The sequence below is a fragment of the Passer montanus genome, unplaced genomic scaffold, assembly GCF_014805655.1.
Source record: "Passer montanus isolate IOZ18808 unplaced genomic scaffold, ASM1480565v1 scaffold58, whole genome shotgun sequence".
NCBI lineage: Eukaryota > Metazoa > Chordata > Aves > Passeriformes > Passeridae > Passer > Passer montanus.
This window is the reverse complement of record NW_024370816.1, coordinates 3493371-3507056: the sequence shown is the minus strand read 5'-3', so window position 1 is coordinate 3507056 and position 13686 is coordinate 3493371. Positions and strand designations below refer to the sequence as shown.

Here is a 13686-nt window from a genome sequence, read left to right as displayed (position 1 = left end):
TCCTCACCTGCAAATGTCTTGTGTAAGGCCCCAAATGTCTAAGAATGGCTCAAGCTGTATTTTTGAGGCACAGAGGACCTTTTAGTGTGACTGTTTTTATCATGAGGCCTTCTGAAATATTATTCTTACATTTTTTTGATGTTCTGAAAGAGTGGTGGTGGAGACTTGGGATCGTGAGCACGAGGTGGCTTCAGTGGCTGCTGTCACTAACGCCAGGCTCTGATAAAGCTGTTACTTTTCCTGCTGATTCCGTCAAGTAAATTGCCCTTGTCTACTGAGGGGTTTGTTATTCCCTAAGGTTTGTACCATCAGATGAGAAGAAGAAGCAGGGCTGTCAGCGAGAGAACGAGACTCTAATACAGAGGAGGAAGGACCAGATGCAGCCGGGGGGAACCACAGTCAGCGTCACTGTCCCTTACCGGGTCGTAGACCAGCCTCTGAAGCTCATGCCACAGGACTGGTAAGAACTTTCCCTTTAAAACACTTCTTACCCCAGACAATGCAGAATTTGGAAGTAATAAAATGCTCTGAAATCTACTGAAAAGTGAAGGTACAGACATAATAGTCTTCATTTTATTAACTCTAAAAGAGTCTTCAGCTGAAAATAATATGAAACTAAATTAATCTAAAAGATCTTTAAAACTTGCAACACTTCATATTTTAACAGTGTGAGCAGCACAGTTAATATTATTTGGTTTGCCAGAAATGTTCCAGAAATTCCAGTAGATATGTTCATATTGTTGTTCTGGTTTGTGGTGGTATAACATGCAAGTCACTGAACCATGATATGCAAGAAAACTCCTCCTCTCCTGTCTGCTTTCTGAGGCAGAGTCTGTTGGGAAGATGCTTTTGCAGGCCATCAGCATCTGAAATGCCATCTTTTTTAATAGTTATAGAAAGGAAATACATCACAGAGTAAAGACTGAACTCTGATTCCAGTACTGGAACTATTGGAATTTTACTTCTGAAGGAAGAGCCCTAGTTACAGAAAGGGAATCATAGATAGTTTTTACTTTTATGAAAAAGCTGGAAATGGATTATTTGTTCTGTAGTCCATTTTACAAAGCTATAAAAATAGCTCTCTTTGAACAGAAAAACTCTGGAGAAGCTTTTATTGTTGTTTGACATCTTTTTGTTATTTGATGACATTCATGATGCAGCATTTTTACTTTGCCCTGACAAGTGAGAAGATCTGGGACGTGGACAATGACATATTTGGTGGTTTTGTCATTTCCAAATTACATTTTAATGGAAAGGAATACTTTTAAAAGATTCTGTCCCTAAACCAATTATTCTCTGTATTTAGGACTTGAATTAATCAGAAATCAGTGGATTTAAAATTCTGCATATTAAATAGTACTTAAAATGTTTAATGATCAAATCTTTAAGTACCATCTAAACTACTTTCTAAAGTACTTCTGGCCAAAGATGTGAAGTGGTATGTGGTTTTTTACTCTTGGTTTTACGCAAGGAAGCCATTCTAAAACCTGCAAAAAAACCCCAAACAAACAAACCCAGTCCACAAGACTTCACCTTGATTATTCTTTTTCATTTGGGATTTAGTGGATTTAATGATAGATTAAATTTGGGGATTAGATTAAAGAGGTAATTACTTGTTGTGGTAGATAAGAGCTGTGGTTGGATGATGTAAATGTTCAAGAGAAAGACCATATGTGGGGAGGTCATTTATTCTTAAAGGTGGAGTTTTTAAAATTTTACTAATGCAAAAGCTTAATTTTAATCACAAATTTATTTTCTTAGACCACAGGTAATGGTTGTGTGCTCTTAAAATAGCTGAAATTTTACTTTGCAGAAATTTAGCATCTGTTGGTTCTCACTAATTTTCAGCCTGGAAGTCAGCAGTGTTGAGAATAAAGGCTTTTAAATCTGCACATCTCAGTTTCAAGTGCTGTTTGAAGAAGATTATCTCTGAAAATGTTGGAGCATTTTTCAAAAGCAAATTAATGATGACCACAAATAAACACTGCCTTCTAAAAATTGTAAGCTGAGAAACTGAGCTACCTTCTGCAAAGGGGCAGGGAGGGCTGAAAGCCCAGAGGCATCGTAGCAATGATTTTTTTTCTTTACAAGAGGAAAAGCAATTGTGCTGGAGGTGTGGTTGTTAATGGTGCTCTCCTGCTGTATAAAAGGAGCAGCTGTGCCAAGGCACACTGCCTGTTTAGGACAGAGGTGACTGGCATGTCCCAGGCCATGCCCACGTCCGTGCCCTTCCCTCTGTGTGTTCCAGGGACCGCGTGGTGGCCGTGTTTGTCCAGGGGCCTGCCTGGCAGTTCAAGGGCTGGCCTTGGCTCCTGCCGGATGGATCTCCTGTGGATATCTTTGCAAAAAGTAAGGGATTTATTTTGTTCCTTGGTTTGGGGTTTGTTGTTGTGTTTGGGGTGTTTATGCTCATGACAGAGTGCTGCCAAAGTGCTGTTGGGTGGAGGTGGCTGAGCAGATTTTGGGCTTTGGGCTCCTCACTGGCAAATATTCCCATGCCCGTTGTGGTTGTTCTGCTCTGATCTGTGCAAGCTCATGGAAATCTTCTCAGAGCTGTCAGCTGCAAGAGTCACAAATAGCTGGTGTACAAATCTGCTTTCCAATCTTCTAAAAAAAGGCTGAACAGACAATGTGTATGCCTACAATTCATAGCTAACAGGTTTACAGGCTGGCTGCACATTCTAGTGCTATTTTGAAGAGAGCATTAATCACCTAGTGCACCACTAAGAAAGCATTGAAAATATGATCTGGTGTGTGACAAAAACTTCAGTTTTAAAAAGTTGAAGTTTCCAGTGAGCTAGATGTTAGCATTGTGTAGATCTGAACAGGTTTTTTGGGTCCCCAAAACTGTGGGGCTTTGAGGCACTTCCCTGGCACAGTTCACCCATCTGACAGAGAGCTGAGCCATAGTATCTGAGCAGTCTGTCAGCTTCTCTTCTCAGTTTGGAGTTGCCTTAGAAAACAGACCTTTTGATGTGTCCTGTGGCTTCAGATATAGACATAACCAACACACATGCACCCACAAAAAGAACCCCAAAAACCAGGCAACAGACCCAAACCCACCTTAGTTCAGTTCTGGCATCTTGCAGTCAATGTGATGAGGAAAGAGGTTTGATCAGGTTTTGTGTATGCCCCCTCTTTGTGTGTGCCCCTCTTTTTCAGATGTAGAATTTGGAAAGAAAATGCTACTTTGGTGAGCAGCAAGGAAAAAACTGAAGGGTGGGACAGAAAGCTAAGGATGGGTCTGTGAACAAGAGAATAAAATGAGTCAGTTAAAGGGGAATTGAGGATGAGCAGGGAAAGAAAGAGCCTGAAAGTCATTGTGAAAGTAAAACTATGCCACAGGAGAGAGTTTAACAAAAGAGACTAATGAAAGAAGGAAATAGCACTTCAAAATAAAGATACTGAGAAAATGCAAAAAGCAAAGCCAAGAAAAATGCAGTGAAATATTGAAGGTCTTGCTAGCAGTTACATGCTGCTTCCTATGAATTTTATCATTTTTATGTATGTATGTATGGAGGGCTGTAGGAGTTATTCTGACTTGCTTTGACATTCCTGGTCTCAACATGCCAAAAGATCATAATCACAGCCTGCACAGTTCAGGCTGAAGGTGTACAAATTCTTACATTTTTCAAGTGAAAGAGGGATATCTGGTCTTAATTACATTGAAATGGATCTTCAGTTTAGAAATGCAATCTGTTCCCTCAAAGCATGGAATTTTTAAAATATTTTCCTGATAAAGTGTATTTTCAGAGATTTCCCCAATGACTTTACTCATCCTTAAAATGAAAACAGGTGAATGAAGGGAGCACAGACAGTGTCAGTCCAGTTTGATGTATCTATTTTTGTCTGAAGCTATTGTTTTGCCATATTCAATAGTCTTCACAAATGTGGTTTCTGGGATTTGCAGCTGTCCATTGTTTCATCTGCAGTTTGCATATCTCCTCTGTCTCTGGTCTGTTGTGGTTACCAAGTATTGAAGTCACTTGGAAAACAAGCAGGTAGCTTACCAGAAAGAACTCCTCAATAAAAGATGTACTGGGCCAGAGCATGCCAAACTGGTTTTATTGGAGCAATTGCTTTGTCCCAGAACATTTCATTAGCTGAGTCTCTAAAACTGTGCTCCTTGGCTTTCCTTGTGCATGGTGTCCTGTCTGTTTCATGTTCATGCACCAAACCAGCCTAATTTCACATTTACAAGTGAATGTTTGTGATGAAGTTTTGCATGCTGTCAGTTTCATGAACGTCATTTTGACCATTTTAAAGGTGTTCCTCCCAGAGCACATGAGGGAGCTTTAACAGTGATTCGTTTCAGGTTCAGAAATGGATCCTCTTGTGCTTAATAACATTTAATTTGAATGCAGAGACTGTCAGGTGTTGATGGAGTTTTCTGTAAATGCGTGGCCCTGGTATATCTTAATTTGTTTTTCTGAAGTTAAATGAATACGTGCAACAATGTATAGTGGAGATAATGTATATGTATTCTTAATCACAAAGCCTGGAAATTTATCTGTCAGAGATACAAGTCAGATGATCATTTCTTTAGTTTGTCAACAAAAAAAAAAAAGCTAATTTCACATACCAGCCATCTAGGAAGTTCCCAAATGGATCTGGAAAAGAGAACTGATTTTGTGGAAGGCAAAATTAAGAGTGTGGTATCCGAAGAAGATACAAGCATGACATTAAAAATAACTAGTTTCCACAAGACTGATGGCTTGTTTTACTGTTCCAATACTACTGAAATCCTCAGATTGGGTACCTACCTAAAATCCTCAGACCAGGTAGAAATTGTACAAGGCTTAAGTGTGTTGGTTTTTATGCCCACTGTGTAAATGCTTAGGCTTTACCTAATTCACATGTGACAATACTTCCCAAGAGAAAAATAACAGTTAATATTTTACCATTTTTAACTGAGTACTAGATCAGGGAAATTGGCAGTTACTAAATTTCTCAGAATGCTTTATGCAGCATTTGGGGGTTACACTGGCATTCTACTATCAATCTTCTACAGATTATTTTAGGAGATAGCCAGGCTTCCTACTCATAGGTCTCAGAAATACCTTTTTGATTATTATTTTTAATTCTTTGACAGCTCAGAGATTTTCAGAAAGAACCTCTTTGTTTCTCAAAGAGAACGTACTTGAATTGGCAGTGTGTTTCTGCTATTCCCTTGGAATCTGTGCATCTAAAAGCAGGGGCTGCCCTTTCCCTTCACCCTGGAGTAGCCTGGGAGCCATTGACCTCTATATTTAACTGTGCCCTTCAGTGAGTAGTTGACTTCTTTGGATTATGGGCTTGTTAATTTTACTCTCAGGCTTCATTCTGAAAAAGGAAGAGGGGGTGGGAATTTTCTTTGACCAATAAGGAAACACTAAAGTCTTCATGTTTGTACCAAATGCTCTCCTGTTTGCTGCAGTTAAAGCTTTTCATCTCAAATACGATGAAGTGCGCCTGGATCCCAACGTACAGAAATGGGATGTGACAGTGTTAGAGCTCAGCTACCACAAAAGACACTTGGACAGGCCAGTATTCCTACGCTTCTGGGAAACTTTGGACAGGTATGGCTCCTGCTGCAAGTCCTTGATGTTCATGCTTGTATGGTTTTGGTGGGAATTAAAAGTTCTGGCGGCCAGGGAATTGTTTACAACTTGGATATTTTCCCTGACGATGCAGTGAATAAAATATAGTGGTATATATGTTAACACACTGTAAGTAATAATCTCCAAAGTGTGGATTTAAAGGAGGGGTAGTCACCCTTTATCATTGATTAGTCCCATGATTCCCAACCTTCTGACTCTGATTCTCTGGGTCAGAACCCTCCTGAAGGGGAAGTTCACTGCAATACCTGGTTCATGTTGTAGGCAAGAAACTTTATTATCATGAAGCAGTTGAAGAAATATTGAGGCAAGGGAGAAGCCCATGCATTTCATGAATGTTTAATTTTTTCATGTTGATTCACAGTGAAATGCTTGAATGATTGAGTGAAAAAAAAAAATCCTGTGGGAATTGTCAAAATAATTCCAATCATCAAACTTTCCATGGCTTTCTATTTAAAAGTCTCAGGTGAACTAGTTGTCTTTACAACAGTCTTTCAGTGTTAGAGGTCATGCAATGCCGTGGAAAGCTGAGTTTTCTTTGAGGCAAGGCTGTTATTTAGTGGGACAAATCCTGCACACAACACATTGTTATGTTGGGGTTTCTCTGGCAACTTTCTAATTCCCTAAGAATTCTCTTTTAACAATGCCTGGGTGTTTTATTCCTCCAAGTAAAATTCCTATAAATGCCACAACGGTAGTAATGCTGTCTTCTGTTAATTCTTTTTCAGGTATATGGTAAAGCACAAATCTCACTTGAGATTCTAAATCCTTCAGCTGCCATTTATTTCCTGAAGTATGGATTGAAAAAAATGGAAGGGGCTCCAGTTTGGAGACCAGAGCTCGCACTGTATATGTCAAGAACTTTACAAATGAGGAAGGGTCACAGTTTAAACTTTTTATAAAATCTTATTTGGATGATTCATGCTATGGCAGGTTAATACCTGTTATTCAGAAGCAAAGGGGGTTTTGCTTAAAACTATTTTTTTAATGTTGTTAGCCTTCTAGTCTGCAATCCAAATTGTATATTTTGATAGCAGCAGTTTCTTCTCTGTTTTGTTAAATTAGCCACATTTTTAAAGAATGTGTTTTGTTCCCGAGTAGGTGATAGCTGGATCTCCACGGCGGGTTCCCCACGTGTGTGTGCGTGTGCGCGTGTGCGCACGGGCGTGTGTAAATAAATGTGTGCGTGTGTCTGCAGATAGAGTGTACAAAAAAGTTACAGACACACTGAGGCACACGTAGGTGTTCCCAGGCTTTCTAAACCACTTAGCTTCTGAGCTTAGTTTGGGGTTTCTTTGCTTACTGTTTCACTTACTGAAAATATTTTGTTGTGAATGATATTACATTTTAGTCAATAGGACTTGCAAACTGAGCAAAGTGAAAGTTGTTTTCGATAAATCAAAATGTCAACCTGTATATGTATATTCTGTCAGTCTTTGTTGAAAAAGGGAAGATCAAAAATCTATTAAGTCTTTTTTTGGATTTGTAATGTCCCAGTTTACTAAATCTTGAAAATTTATTATAGGCATACCTTCAAGTCATGGTATCTCTAAATTGCCATTCTCCACACGCGTCTCTTTCTTTAAACTGAAAGTATGCATGTGTACATTCCCATCTAGCAAATACCTTTGCATATGAGTCTAAATGTTACCTAGATTAAATGATGAATAGAGGAGGAGAGAGTTGGATTCTTTTTTTTTCTTGGAACAGCCACCACAAGGAATGAATAATTTTAACTTCTGTGCATTTATACCTCTAATACTATTTTCTTGTGACAAAAGTAGCTCAGACTGTCAACAGGAGTTGTGATTTTCTGAGCTGAGTGGCTAATATGGCCTCCCAAGAGTCCTGCATTGGAATGGAAAATCAGCCTTCTCAAATTACCAAAGAACAGATTTGCTTAATCTACAGTGTGAGGCCAGAGGATCCTGGTATTTGTACCAATTTACAGCTTCTCTGTATCTATGGAATAACGTTAAGTTGATGTTGCATACCAGTGAATGTAGAGAATGATCAAATACTGTAACACCTGCATGATTTTTTTTCTGGGATAGAAAATACATGTTTATATTCCTGTTCTTGAAATTCCAAACCATGTTTTTTTAATATACTTTACATTTAAGGTTTGACAAAAATAAAATGTTCTACCTATTCTGTTTTGGTTTTTATTTGATGTTAACTTCATTTTTAATAGAACCCAAAGTCATATATCCATAAGAGGTTTTTAAAGCTATGTCTTAAGTTTATGAGGACTGACTTTTAATTGTGTATTTCCATCCTTGCTATATTGAGACTGTATTTTCAAATGGTCTTAATGGAACTGTAAAATCTCAAACCACCAAAACAACCCTCCGTGAATCCCAAGATGAGAAGCAGCTGACCCTGGATTTTGGAATGGATTCAGTATGGTGACTGGGAAGACTGGGCACTACAGAACCTCTGGGAAGTCTCCTGTTTGTGTAGGCAGTTGGGCAGTACCCTGTTACCATGTTTTCCCTGTACTTAAGCTTATTAGAAATGTGTCCATGTCATACTAGAGCTGGCTGAAACATTGAGTGCTTGGTTTTACCTGTACTGTCCAGAGCAAAGCTGTAATGGCTTCTTCCAAAATTGTAGCTGCTACCATGTGGTAGTAATTTATAGTTCATTTCTTCTTTAAACAGTGAGATATCATGTATGCCTTTTCAACTTGAGCATTTCCAAATAGAAATGTCATTTTTTCAGACTTAATAAGTACTTCATGGCCTGTGCTGTTTTAAAGAGACTTCTAGGCAATCAGCTTGAAAAGTAAAATTTGAACAAGTGTGTGCTTCCCATGCAATGTGATGTGCAGACCATAGAGTGGGTTTGCAGAAGGCAAGGGATAGTTATCTTCTCTGTATCCTGTACTTTGCTTGTGTTCTCAATGCAGGTGTAATTCCAGATCCAGTACTGTGTGCAGGAGATGGCTTGATTTAGATGGAGATTTATGTATTTATTGGCAGTTAACTCCTCTGAAACTACTCAAGTTATGTGGACATGGAATGGGCAGAAAGGCAATATCCATGAAATCTGTGTGACCTGTGTTTGTTTTTATGGGTTGAGGACAGACCTTTAACATCGTAAAATTTTGTACTGGCAAGCAGTTTGTGACCCAAGTTATACAATATGTATTTGTGAAGGAGCTGGCACCTGATTGTGCATATTTTTGTCAGTCATAAAAGTAGTGATGTTTATAAAATGAGCCATTTTGCAATCAGATTCCTGCTGACATTATTGGAAGTTTAATTAGGTTGTCAGAATAGCATTCCTGCTGCCTTCATAAATAACTGCACATAGATTATGAAACTACTTGGACTTAAAAATTTAGCCTTACAGCAGCGTTTTACAACACAGCTGGAATTTTAGACACTTATGTTATGCTTAATTTGTCTGCACGTTAATGTAGAGTAATAAAGAAAACTGATACTAAGTGGGGAAGCTGGAGGAGCAGACATCTGTTTTACTGAGCTGCTTTCTTTTTGCTGAGCAAATTCAACACACTACTTAGAGGTGTATAAAGTGTGTAAATTGTATTCAATTAAAATGCCCAACTATAGCTGAGCTCCTTCCCTGACTGCAGTTTATTGAACAATAGAATGAAATTGGCTGTTCCTGTTCTACACCTTCAGTGTCATAACTCTGCACTGTTTCATGAGGATGAGATGAGTGAGATGGAGCATGATAAGTTGAGAACTGGTTTGAAGTCTGTGATTGGGCTCACATGCTGTCAGCAGGTGATTATTGCTTTTAGTAACAGGGTTAGCGGGGCCAGTAGTTGTATCTGAAGTAATGATTTTATATTAAAAACTAAAATACCTGTGATTTATATTTGAGCTTTGGAATGTTAGTCTGAACAAAGCAAACCAAAGGGGAGTTTTTTTGTAAGATCAAGTAGGGCAACTGCAGGGACTTGCATACCTGAAGAAATTGCAGATCAGCATCCTCAGCTGGGTAGGCTCAGCTATTTAGCTATTACCTGGAAGTTTTTGTAGGAAGATGGTTTTACAAATAGGTACTAAAGTCAGTGCTTGAACTAGACAATTTATGGAACTGTTCTGCAATGCTGTAAACCTTTTTATTTCTGAATTCAGAAGAAAATGTAGATAGCAAATTGTGTGCTAAGTTGCCCTTCATCATAAGTTAAACTATTATGTTATATTTGACAGCAAATTTGGAACAGCAAATTTGTTTTTGGCTTTCATTTGCTGTGCAGTAGGTGTATAAAATATTGCCATTCTCTACAGGGACGTGCAAAAGTAAGTTTTGTTAGTACAGCCTTTATTCTTTTGCTGGTGAAATATGCACTTAGTTGCTAATTCTTGCAAACACTATACCAGAAAAGAAAAAAAAAAGCTGATCAAAATTAATGGCTTAGAGGTTTTAAAATTTAATGTCATGAATGCATTTTAATTCAAAAGCCATAACTAATGCCAAGTACTTTATTAGAGCAATGTGTTCATGAAAAATTAAAATCCCTGCCTGAAGAAACTGCTGGCCAAGTAGGTTACAGTTCAGCTAATGTGTGGAAAAATCTACCACAAACTGGAATCTCCAAATGTCATACCCTGAGTTGCTCATTTGTAATGAATGGATTTTTTTGAGAGGTGGCAGTTCTGCTTCCTTTGCTAGCAGTTGCATACTTCACTCACACTTGTGTGGTTTCTGTCCTAGGTTTGGGTTGTGATGCTATCACACAGGGCAGGTTTGAGAAGGAGGTTTAATCCAGCCCCTGTTGGTGGGTAATACACAGTGGCAGGCCATGCATCCAGTTTTTTACTGTGCTCATTTTTCTTTAAACATGAATTTTATAATTTTAAAAATAAGAATGCAAATGCAAAGAACAATCTCAAATGTTTCAAAGTTTATTGCAGATACTAGTTCTCTTGTAAAAATGAAAGATATGAGGTGGTACAGAAAATCTGTAAGAACAATAACTTACTGTCTGTTTTTTATTTCCATCTGTAAATTCTTTTGGTGTATTTCAAATGCAGAAAAACTGTTTACTTGCTTCACAAGGTTCCTGCATTATCAGTGGAAACTGTCAGAGGTAAATCTTCAGCTGCAGTTGCTTGAAAGTTTGTAGATTTTATGAGTGTGTGGGTTATAAGTTCTGGCCTGTGTCAGTGGGCCCAAGTTTTAATAGAGGTTTTGAAGGTTGAAATTCAAATGAAATCTCAGAAGAACCATATGGGAACAGCTACTGTTGAATGGCAGAGAAAAGAAACTTTCCATGCGACTAAACCTTTAAACTATAACATAACTGTCATAAACTTGTGTTTAATAGACTGTTAAATTTAATTTTTTGGAAATATCTTGTCACATGACCATTATTTAAGATTTGAACTATATTAATGATGTTTTTTACAGAGTTATAGTTCAGCATTAGCTCAAGTCCAACTTCTGAAAATTCCTAGGAAAAATATCTTACAGACTTTGAAAGGTAGGTTGTCTTTCTAATTGCAGCAGTCATCTTAGCCCTGAAAGAAGAAACAAAGCATGTTTTTCATGTTCCTGTCAGTTAAGACCAAACATGTAGTTTCAGAACACTGAATGTATTTTTCTTGGTGAAATAGGATGTAAAAAAACATCTTAAAGAAACAGCTTCTAATGTTTCACTTGTTCCTTCCCTCTTGGAATCTTTTCCAGAGACCTATCCAGCTACTCTTCTGCCTCCCTGACTTGTTCTTCCTGCTTGTTTCTGCCAAGCTGTTCCCTAACCCACAGTCTTTTTATGGAAGCACACCACTAGGAGTGATTCCTCTGCCCTATCAGGGCACAGACGGGGCAGTGGAAGCGCAAGAAGCACGAACTTCTCCCTATTGTGTTTTAAATCTGTTTACAAACTAAAAAACCCCAAACGAGCAAAACCTCAAAACTGATATAAATGCATGTATGACCTGCTGAATATTTCATCCTGCTTCTTTCTAGTTTAGTTTTGACCTGGAGCAATGAAGCTTTGAAGTTTTGAGCGTAAAAATACCAAAAGCATACTAGTTGTTAGTATTTCCTTAATTACTGGTATGTCGCTAATTATTCTCCAAGGATCTTTAACTACAGTTACTGCAGATTAGTCTGAGGTGAAGAATGATTACCCTGAGCTCCACTGAGTCATTCTTAACCTGAGACTGAGTGAAATCTAAACACTTAATTACCTGACAGCCTTTGTTCACAGCTGGCACAGGGTTTGAGGAGCACCACACTAGGTTTGTTGCTGATTTTGTGAGACAGATCAAAAAAAAAAAATTATGAGCAGTGAAAAACTAAAAGTTTGATACTTGTGAATTTGATGGTTTTCCAGGGCTAGGAGTTACCAGTAAATTTTGCAGCATGCCCTTAAAAAGTTGAGATGGTCACAGAAAGGGAGGGTGTAGCTGAACAGCAGCTCACCAGCTGTGTCTGTGTCTGTAGAGGGACATCTGGGCTGAGCCCCTTCTCAGCTGAAGTGTCCACACTTGCATTGCAAGTTCCTCTGGAGACAGGGCATCTTTTTATTGTGTAATAAAACTTGCAGGAAAGAGCCCGTGTTTTATGCACAATGGAAGCAATTAGGCTGGTTGCTGAAAAGTTGCCAAAAAGGTAACAATGGGATTAAAGACTAAAACCAAAACAATCCCACAACCTGCAAAACTGCTCAACAACAAAATCAAATTAACAAAAACACCAGCAAACTCAAACAACACAGAAATTTCTAAACTGAAATAGATTTGGAACAATGCATTGTGAAGTCTGTGTACAACAAATTTGTTCTGTATGGATTAATGCCCTAAATTGTGTTCCAGATAATCTTGTTTTGCCTTTGTCAAGTTGACTGATCCACAAATTCACTCACTGGAGTAAAATTCCTCTTGAATTCTATTTTCACTTCATATTGGATTTTTCTGGCTTTGGTGAGTGAATGGTCTGTTCATCTTGCCTTTTCTTTCACCCAAATATCAAGGCAGCTGGATGATCTTGTAAGTACAGGATTAAGTAAATGAAAAGTAACAGTTAATTTTGTGTTTATCTGCATGTACATTACTGTTCTATTGAGAAATGTGCATCCATCATGATGTACATTGTAATTTTTTATATCATGACTGCTGTAATGTGTCAAAATTAAAGTGTGGTGTTCTCCACATGTTAATTCCTTTCAGAACACAGCTGACACTTGGCCATACAGCATGAAACTATAATCAGTTCCTTAACTAAGCTACAGGAGAAATCATAGGTAAGGAGAACTCTGCATTTAGTAATTTGCCTCTCAGGGGCTTGTTTTTACTCTGATACAGACTGAAGGTTATTTCCAAGTGCAATAAATAGCCTTTGAGAATTGCAGGATAATAAAATCTGCCAGAAGTCTTTGAAATACATGGAACATGTCAAGGATTTACCCATTTGATACGAGATGTGAAATGTCAAGCAGGTGTCTTCAAAACAGTCTCATCTCTCACATGTCAAGTCTGCAGAATGGTAATAAATTCACCATCACTGGCCCAACAGTTCTTTGTGCAACATATTTTTAATGTTTCTCCTCTTATACCTGGAAATTATGATTTGTACTGTTTTTTTCTGGGATTAATACCTTCAGGTGTGTTACCAGTCACATCAGAGGAGGGGGCAGGTATTTTATAATACTTTCTAATTCTTAGCTCCTTAAATAACCAGTATCTCTTGAAACAGGAGTTTCAGTCTAGTGCAGGTAGCAGTGTGTCTGGGAAGAGTTGCTTAATTGAAAAACAGGAAAATAAAAGTGGGTTGTGGTCACTGCTTGATTTAGGGGGCACAGGACCCAAATGTTTAGGAATTCATTCCTACACCGTCTCCACCCACAGCTAGTTTTTCTCACCTCCTGTCCAGTGCTATTTCACAGCAGTTGCTTCCCATTGTTCTCTCAGGCTCTCCCATCTTTGTACTGTATTGCAGTACCTGCCCACTTTCTGTAAAAATAACTCAGCTGGCCAGAACGGTATTGCTAACCTTATAAACAGTCATGGACCATCTCATATCCGTGTCAAATATTTTTCTATAGTCGTAAAAGGTGATATAAAGTTTATATCTGAAATACAGAGATAAATGTCTGGTTTTCTTT

The 13686-nt window shown here is 38.2% G+C and overlaps 1 protein-coding gene across 1 annotated transcript in view; it reads left to right on the top strand.

The window, feature by feature from the left end:
- Positions 1-7749, top strand: part of CDC73 (cell division cycle 73) — a 102253-nt gene extending 94504 nt beyond the window's left edge. Inside the window, exons 14-17 of the mRNA XM_039726263.1 lie at positions 299-460; positions 2249-2349; positions 5417-5558; positions 6326-7749. Coding sequence (XP_039582197.1) covers positions 299-460; positions 2249-2349; positions 5417-5558; positions 6326-6362 — 442 coding nt within the window. The 3' untranslated portion in view covers positions 6363-7749. The remainder of the gene's footprint in view (positions 1-298; positions 461-2248; positions 2350-5416; positions 5559-6325) is intronic.
- Positions 7750-13686: the final 5937 nt, after the last annotated feature.